The 9,375-nt window shown below is 47.2% G+C and overlaps 1 protein-coding gene across 2 annotated transcripts; it reads right to left on the bottom strand.

Annotated features, from left to right (window-relative positions):
- Positions 1 to 266: 266 nt before the first annotated feature.
- rag1 (recombination activating 1) lies at positions 267 to 7,365 on the bottom strand. 2 transcript variants are annotated; one of them, XM_046310873.1, is made up of 4 exons: positions 7,198 to 7,365; positions 5,793 to 6,146; positions 4,515 to 5,656; positions 267 to 3,839 (listed from the first exon to the last, which is right to left on the bottom strand). In XM_046310873.1, exons 2-4 carry the CDS (start codon positions 6,128 to 6,130, stop codon positions 2,083 to 2,085), a joined length of 3,237 nt encoding a protein of 1,078 aa, XP_046166829.1. In that variant the 5' UTR covers positions 6,131 to 6,146; positions 7,198 to 7,365; the 3' UTR covers positions 267 to 2,082. The 2 variants fall into 2 exon arrangements, with proteins under 2 accessions (XP_046166829.1, XP_046166918.1); XM_046310962.1 differs by lacking the exon at positions 7,198 to 7,365 and adding an exon at positions 6,840 to 7,038.
- Positions 7,366 to 9,375: the final 2,010 nt, after the last annotated feature.

Genomic DNA, 9,375 nt, shown 5'->3' with positions numbered 1-9,375 from the left:
TGTTCACCCTCGGTTTTGGCAGTCATTATCAGGATTCTTTTAGAATATTTGAGGTTTGTCAAGCCACATTTTCTTTCGAAGGTAGGCTAATACTGCGTGGACTGGCACAACTGTATGTAAACCTATAGAATATCATTTATTTTCTGTGGTTGAATGTTTGTGGCAAAATATGTTATGATAAAAAAAATGACATTGATCAGTTCACACAGGTGTAATAACATAAACCAACACATAAGCTCAGTTATCAATGGCAGAATCAACAAATATTTTGAATAAGTTTAATAGTGTGATAAATTGTTTGCTACATTTTCAGTACATTAACAGTATTGTAGAGAGGTATGAACAATTACTTCAGCAATCATGAAACAATAACAAAGGCCAATAAAACCACCAAATCAAATGAACAAACACATTAAACAAGTGAACAGTGAACAAATGTGCAACAGGTATACATACGTATCATTATTTTCATTCAAATAAAAAAAATGAGTGAGTGTTTTTGGCAACAGTTGTTATTTTCTTGAGTTTAAATGTACACTTGAAACATGACAAAGCAACAGATTGAATACACCGCTGATATGAGATTCACACAAACCATATCCATCATCCTTCATGTAGCAAACGCAATTTAATAATGGAAAATACATTATTTAACATACCGTCATGTAATACGTGATGTTAAAATGTGACTGTGACTGTTGTTTAAACTAAATATTACACATTATGAAAATCTGTACATCATCAGGTTAAAGTCATGACAGTAAAATAGAATTATAACATTTAATGTGTCAAATATGAAAATTGCCTGTCACAACTCAAAATGGTGTCGTCAGAGATAAACAATAAGTTCAATCAATCAAACAAATAAACTATCAAATCAATTCAGTTCCCCTCAAGGCTCACTTGCTTCCCTGTTCACTCTTCCCTGTTTACTCGCTCCAGAAGAAGCATAGAACCAGGGTGTGTGAGGATTCAATAAAGATCATCTAAATGCATTTTGTCAAGCCTAGAGGTGTTAGGCCTAGTAATGGAGCCTACTGCATTTTCATGCGGTCAACAAAAAGGGCTGTTTATATGTTATTTTATGAAGAGAGGTAGAATGGTATTATTTCTCCTTCACTGTGCAAATGCTAAAACAGATAAAGATGGTTTCAAAGTCACCCAGGCCCCCATTTTGGACTTCAGGACCCAAATATGAAGCTCTAAAGCAATATTTATTAGATGGCAGCCCTGAAACTAAGACAATTTGAGTCTATATGATTCCATTTTGCTCCAGGACTGGAGATAAACTAATACATTGATCATAAATGTGAGCTCCTTTATCACAATTTCCATTCCATGACTTACAGTGCTTTCATTTTTTCCCATAAATAAACCCACTGGATAAATTCATGGATGTGTCATAACCCATGCAATACAATAAACTGTCCCACATTTCATAGGCACCCAGAGATAAAACACTAACTATCAAATCATTATGAGCTAATGAACTAATATAAAATACCAATATAAAATGCAACAACATTTGGGAATTATGTATAGAAATTAAATTTAAGGTAAAAAAGAGTACATAATGAATCAAATAAAAAAGTGCCACCTTTTTTGGATTATGACAATTAATAATAATGTCTTTACAGAATAAAGTATCTTCCTCTTACATCACTACTAATACATAGTTCATATTGTAGAGTAAATATTAAGTTTGAAACAAAACAGCAGGGGCGCACTGGTCATCTGGCTTTTCGTGGAAATGCTATACTTGTGGGTCCATTTTTTAGCCTAGTGGACATGTCTAACTTTTTTTTTTTTGCACAAAATTATCATTATCTTGCTAATAATTGGGGCCTCAAGGGAAAATGTTTTGCTGGTGTGGGGGACTAGAGGAAAAAAATGGGCTGCTGTGTGGGCCTCAAGGAAAACACTGGGCTAACATGCTAGGAATGCCAGGACTGATTTTTGGTCTCAGTCCACCCCTGCAGAACAGTACAGTACAGACAGATTAGAATTAGACTTGCTCCTGCTAAAACATATCCCTCCTGTAATCCATAGAGTTCCAAAGAAATGTCAAATTTAAAAAAAAAATCAAAAGTCTGGGACATCCAGTGACATGTCAGCATCCTCCTGTGTCTCCTGACTCCCCACAGTGTCAATGGTGGCCTGCAGAGCTTTGGCAGAGTCCTTGTGAGCTTCCATGAACTTCTGCAGGTACTTGGATGTGTAGAGCCAGTGGTGCTTCAGCACGTCCTCCAGCTCAAAGGTCTTGGACTGGCGGGCATTCATCTTCCTGAACCGTCTGAACAGCTTGTTCCCAGACTCATTCCCCTCGCTGGCCCAGGCCCCGATGGAGCCATCCCTCTCCACAATCTCTGGCACATGGGCCAAGGTCTTGTGCAGGTAGTTGGTGATCTTTCCGTCATACCTGTACTTGAAGACGGTGGAGAGCAGCTCTGCGAAGCGTTGGGAGTTAAAGCTATACCGGCAGAGCTGGTCTGGGCACTCCTTGGCCGGGCAGGTGGAGCGCCACACAGGCTTCATCTGGATGTAGAGCCCCATCAGCTCCCTCAGGGCTTCCTGACGCTCCTCTGAGCACACCAGCTCACACACTGCCTCCACTGCCTCCCGGGTCATCAGCTTCCGTGCATAGTTCCCATTCATCCTCATCACAGGCTTCAGCTTCATCTTCTTCCTCAGCTGCTTGTCCAGGGCGGCCCGCCAGCTCCGACGCTGCTCCCGGCTGGGGTTTGCCTTGTGATAGACCTCCCCTATCTCATCCTGGAAGATCTTGTAGAACTCAGTGGCATTGCCGATATCACAGTGCAGGGCATCCAGTGTGGGCTGGGTCTCCATGAAGGGCTTGGCAGAGACACCTTTGACTCGGTCTCGCAGCTCTTCAGCTGACTCAGAATGAGGGTTGGTCCTCCAAAGTTCATAGCGCTCCAGGTTCTCGTCATGGCTGCGGGTGACAGAGTGGAGAGTCATGTTTTGGGAGGCCTCTGCCCGAGTGGAGTCACACAGCGTGCAGATGTAAGTGGAGCCAGAGGCCTCCAAACCCTCCATCTCTCGCACCATCTTCTCATCATAGCCCGTGCCCCGGAAGTGGAAGCGGAAGGAGCGAGAAAGGCCGCCCACAGACAGGATGAGACGGCTGTGCTTCATAGCGTTCCTTTCGGCCACCACAGGCCCCAGGACGCCTGTGAGAGTCTCGTGGTCCGACTCGTCCACAAACATCAGGCATAGCGGCTTGCAGGACATCTCTGAGTTGGGCTTGGGCTCCCGGAAAATGGTGATCGCCTCATCTTCTCCCTCAGCTTGAATAGAGACGGACATGATGGTGAAGGAAAAACGCACAGCCTTTTCCGGGACGGCCGGCCCTCCGCCATGCTTCTCACTGACGTCCCCCATACCATCGCAGGACTCCTTGATCATAACGCTGAAGCCCGAGGTGCAAGCACTGTCTTCCAGGCCTCGTTCTCTCAGCCCCTCCATGATGTCCTCCTCCAGGTCCTTCAGGGCTGACACCAGGGCCACGTCGTAGCGAAACCGTCGCGTGACTGTATCTGCTGGGGAGTCGTCCACCGAAGCGATCCACCCTGATAGCCCGTCAATGATCCCCACATGGCAGGATGTGGACACACTCTTGAGGGCCGGCTGCCACTCAAAGGGGTGGTAGCCTGGGAGGAGCTCCTTCTCTGCAGCGCGTAAGGTGTGCAGGGGCTGGAAGATCTGGCGCCCACTGGTGGCCTTGACGGTGCGGTACATCTTGTGGTACTGGCTGCAGCTCAGGAACGTGTTGACCCGGATGGCCAGACACACAGCAGGATGCAGGCCAAAGCCTCTACCTGGAGCCGGAGAGAGAGTGAGAGAGTGATGGAGAGAAACAAAGGCAGATATGATGTATTATGAGTACTAAGACATGTTTATGAATGAGAGAGCTGTCATCGACCTCAGTCACTAGTTAATTCTAGCACTCTGATGATAATTTCAGTATGGAATATCTCTTAATTGCACCCCTGCATTTGCTGTCATTATGAACGTTATGCAGAGGACAGCAGGGTGAATCAGTGAAGCTGCCATAAACTGGCTGCAGATGAAAACAGACACCAGCTGGCCTCTATTCCCCAGAGTGGAGTACGATGCTGCCTGTATAATTTGCAGATACAAGTGGTGCTGATGTTGTTGACAAGAGTTGTTATTGTGCATTAGAGAGAGTGTGAAAAGGGTAGAGAAAATAGACGGGGGGAGAAAACGAGAGAGGGGGTGAGAGCGAGAGAGAGAAAGCGAGAGAGAGAAGGGGTGAGAGAGGGAAAGAGAGGGAGAGGAGCGAGAGGACAGAATGTGCAACAAGATTTTCCATTTACAAATATCCCACAGAGTGGGTAGTTATCAATGTTTATGTGAACTGCATCTTTGAACAAATGCAATACTCGAATCTCAACAATAAGTGGCTCAAATCCTGTGATTACATTAGATCATATTTGTTGTATGTGTGAGCTACTGAATGTCCAGACTTCTACCTTGCATCATGGCCTCCAGTTCGTCTGCCTGCCGGTGTTCGTTTCCAGCCCTCAAAGCTAGCAGGAACAGGGTCAGGCACACCGACTTGGTGTCTCCACCTTCTTCCTTCTCTGCAAACACCTTCACCTGGGTCTTCAGGTCCCTCAGCCGGTGCTTCTGGGCACGCCTCGTCAGTGACAAGAGATGCTGTCGGGGCCTTCCCCCTTTGTTGACAGGCAGGAAGTTGTCCAGGCTATTTTCCGCTGACTTGTGGTCCCCATCCACTTCTTCCAGATGGTGACCCAAGCAGTGGGCTCTGAAGGAGTCCAGCCGAACCTGCTCCCCACAGCGCTCTCTGGGGCAAAGCAGCAGCAGGGAGTGCAGGACCCCCAGGAAGCCCTTAGCTGGGGCAGTAAGGTCGGCAGGGCCACAGGGCAGGGTGCAAGTTGGGCAGTGGGGGCCCAGAGAGTAAATATATTTAGTGATGCAGCTGCGGCAGAAGAGGTGTCTGCAGGGGGACTGGACGGGCTCAGACAACAGGTGGTCACACACCTGACAGGTGACTGAGCTCAGGAAGTCCACAGGGAGGTCCTCGGACAGCAGTCTGGCACTAAGGTGCTCTTTCTGGCAGAGGGTGATGCTCTTCACCCACTGAGCTCTCTGGACGGTGGATCTCACCCAGGGTCTAAGTCCAGGTCCCTGGTGAGGATCTATCACTGTTCTCCAGGCTCTCTTCTCACCAACAATAGCAGCGTTATCCTGGATGTCCCACTTGGTCCTCTTGGCCAGGCGTTGGGCTCCACGAGTGGGCTTCCTCCTCTTCCTCCCTCTCCTCTGTAGTGAGGGTTTCTTAGGGTGGCAGAGGAGGCAGAGGGTGGTGTGGGGTCTCCACCCAGGGACATGTGTCCTGGAGAAGCTGCAGAAGCCCCCTCCTCGCATGGCCAATGTCCAGCAGCGCTGGCAGAAGAATGGCGGATGGACGACCTCCATGTCCCCCGCCACGTCCACTTTGAAGACCTTGAGGATGACCTCTGGCCAGCTGGTGGCCTTGCAGCCCATCCTACGCAGGGCACTCCTGCTATCCTCGTCCAAAAGCCCCTGGACTTCATGCTCTGGACCTTTGGCTTTCCTCAGGGCCCCGCCACAGAGACGGCACAGACACCTGCACACACACATTAACATTAGGATATTACATAAACCAAAAGTTTGTCTCTGATCTTCCAGTATGTTTTAAACAGAGTGAAAGTACATTTCAGAGCTTGTCGCTGATTAAAAAACACTCCACTTCCTCGACTGACCTGAGGTGGTTCATGTGTGTGTCCATCTCCTGGAGTTTCAGGTCCACTCTCTTTCCCGGGCCCTCTACGTTCTCCTTGCTCTTACCCCCCAGGCAAAGCTTCATCACACTCCCTGGGAGGTCCACCACATCCCCCACAGTTTCCCCCAGGGGTGCAGAGGCCACAACCCCAGACAAGGCCCCTCTCTCTAGCTGCATCTCCCCGGGCAGCGGGGCCCTCTCCACGGACCTGACCCGGAACAGCTTGAACTTCCAGTCTGAGAACTTGGAGTAGGGGTGATGGAGCTCGGCCGGCATAGAGCACCGGGGGGCATATGTCTCCAGGGTACCCTCCTCCATAGTGTCAGCAACGGCTCTGGAGGAGAGGAGAGGAATAAAGGAGAGGAGAGAAGTTAGATGATCAGTCCTAGTCCAACCAGCTTAACTTAAATCTGGTGGAATTTATGTACAATGTCCTCTGTAAACCAGTGAACTGGGTGGACATTTGAGATCTGACCCAGTTCTGTATTATACCATAAGTGGCATTTAGATCTTCTGTAAAATGCATGAGACATTCAGGGATCGATCCACTACCAAACAAACTTTATTTCTATCTTCCCCCAATCCTGGTGCTCAGGGAACTGCTGTGGCAATTTTTGCCTTGGAATTGTGAAATTGATAAATGGACACACCTATCCCTGGAGGGCTGTCAATCACTTTTATTAGTCATTTTCTAGGCTGGAGACAGAATTGGAGCCCCAGGAGGCTCTTACTGGCATTTGGAGCACCCAGAAAAAGAAATAATTTTTCATTTCAGAAAAATAATTATACAGGAATAGGCCTATATTTTTTATATGCCACTTGAATTCAGAGGAAACTGTTCCAATTGGACCCTGAAGTAGTTATTTTGAAGGGCTAAGACATCAACAACATCCTCATAGTCAACTGCTCGTATACAATAATACCATGTGACTGTCAATGTACATTTGCAACCAAAGTACATTCATATACATTCAAGTAGCTCCACTATCAACACATCAATTAAACCAAAGAACAAACAGACTCTTACCATGTCTCACCATTGGCGTGTCCATAGTGTCATTTTCCTTCTCTCCATCTCTGTGTGTGTATGTACCCAGTGTGATTTTGGAAGTCTGCTTTACTCCCAGCTCTCTTTGTATCTCTCAGACTGAACTTTCATTAGAGTCTAACAGCTGAGTCACCCACTGTGTGTGTGTGTACGTGTGCGTGTGCGTGTGCGTGTGTGTGTGTGTGTGTGTGTGTGTGTGTGTGTGTGTGTGTGTGTGTGTGTGTGTGTGTGTGTGTGTGTGTGTGTGTGTGTGTGCGTGTGTGCGTGTGTGTGTGTGTGTGTGTGTGTGTGTGTGTGTGTGTGTGTGTGTGTGAGAGCGAGAGAGCTGGGCCCTTACCTTGTTTTTCAGTCTCAGCTGGTGTCAGTTCCCTTGGGCCTCCTCTCCGCATGCGGGCACAGGGGGGACTTGGAGTCACAGCCTGCACAGTGTGTGTGTATGTTTGTGTCTATCTCTGAGCCTTGGGCTGATTATTGGCTTGGTGTGTCTCCCACTACGGATTGTTACTCCATGGGAAGGATCTCTTTCTGTCTGTCCCTCTCTTCCACACTCTGGTATTTATACCCCGTACGGAGACCCCAACAGACAAACACTGCCACCTGGTTAACCTCAAACACACACACAGTAGTACACAAACCCACAATCCTAAACAGACATATCCATAAACATCAAAACACACACCTTCAAACACATACACACTCACAAACACACAAACACTGCCAGTATATTAACACCTCACACTCCTCACCAGGTGGGGACTCTTTTGTGACACCCTTTACCAACCTCCATCTGTGGATTCACCTCCAGCAGGTGGTCCAAACTGTGAAAGGGAGAGTGGTGAAAGAATACCAGTACAGTGTTTTTTATGGAGAACACAGTATATAGCCAGTAGAGCCCTACTTTCAAAGAGGAGCAGTTAAATCAAATCCTATTTATTTATATAGCCCTTCGTACATCAGCTGATATCTCAAAGTTCTGTACAGAAACCCAGCCTAAAATCCCAAACAGCAAGCAATGCAGGTGTAGAAGCACGGTGGCTAGAAAGGCCAAAACCTAGGAAGAAACCTAGCGAGGAACCAGGCTATGTGGGGAGGCCAGTCCTCTTCTGGCTGTGCCGGGTGGATATTATAACATAACATGGCCAAGATGTTCAAATGTTCATAAATGACCAGCATGGTCCAATAATAATAATAATAAGGCAGAACAGTTGAAACTGGAGCAGCAGCATGGCCAGGTGGACTGGGGACAGCAAGGAGTCATCATGTCAGGTAGTCCTGAGGCATGGTCCTAGGGCTCAGGTCCTCCGAGAGAGAGAAAGAAAGAGAGAAAGAGAGAATTAGAGAGAGCACACTTAAATTCACACAGGACACCGAATAGGACAGGATAAATACTCCAGATATAACAAACTGAACCTAGCCCCCCGACACAAACTTCTGCAGCATAAATCCTGGAGGCTGAGACAGGAGGGGTCAGGAGACACTGTGGCCCCATCCGAGGACACCCCCGGACAGGGCCAAACAGGAAGGATATAACCCCACCCACTTTGCCAAATCACAGCCCCCACACCACTAGAGGGATATCTTCAACCACAAACTTACCATACTGAGAGAAGGCCGAGTATAGCCCACAAAGATCTCCGCCACGGCACAACCCAAGGGGGGGCGCCAACCCAGACAGGAAGATCACATCGGTGACTCAACCCACTCAAGTGACGCACCCCTCCTAGGGACATTATGAAAGAGCCCCAGTAAGCCAGGGACGTTAGTTGATCCAGAGCCTTTCCGTTCACCTTCCCACTCCTGGGCCAGACTACACTCAATCATATGACCCACTGAAGAGATGAGTCTTCAGTAAAGACTTAAAGGTTGAGACCAAGTTTGCGTCTCTTACATGGGTAGGCAGACCATTCCATAAAAATGGAGCTCTATAGGAGAAAGCCCTGCCTCCAGCTGTTTGCTTAGAAATTCTAGGGACAATTAGGAGTTAGCCTGCATCTTGTGACCGTAGCGTACGTGTAGGTATGTACGGCAAGACCAAATCAGAGAGATAGGTAGGAGCAAGCCCATGTAATGCTTTGTAGGTTAGCAGTAAAACCTTGAAATCAGCCCTTGCCTTGACAGGAAGCCAGTGTAGGGAGGCTAGCACTGGAGTAATATGATCACATCTTTTGGTTCAAGTCAGGATTCTAGCAGCCGTAGCACTAACTGAAGTTTATTTAGTTTTATTTTATCCGGGTAGCCGGAAAGTAGAGCATTGCAGTAGTCTAACCTAGAAGTGACAAAAGCATGGATAAATTTTTCTGCATCACCTTTGGACAGAAAGTTTCTGTTTTTTGCAATGTTACGTAGATGGAAAAAAGCTGGTCTTAGCTCATTGATCCATTTACATTACTGTAAAGTTACATTATTATACAGTCTTGTCTAGGCTAAGAATAATGGATGCTTCCTCAAGTCAGTGATACAGTCCAACTGTATCAGTAATTAAATTAAATACGATCAGAGGGAAGAATACAAACAT

The sequence above is a fragment of the Oncorhynchus gorbuscha genome, linkage group LG01, assembly GCF_021184085.1.
Source record: "Oncorhynchus gorbuscha isolate QuinsamMale2020 ecotype Even-year linkage group LG01, OgorEven_v1.0, whole genome shotgun sequence".
Classification (NCBI taxonomy): Eukaryota; Metazoa; Chordata; class Actinopteri; order Salmoniformes; family Salmonidae; genus Oncorhynchus; species Oncorhynchus gorbuscha.
This window is presented reverse-complemented; position numbering and strand designations above follow the sequence as displayed.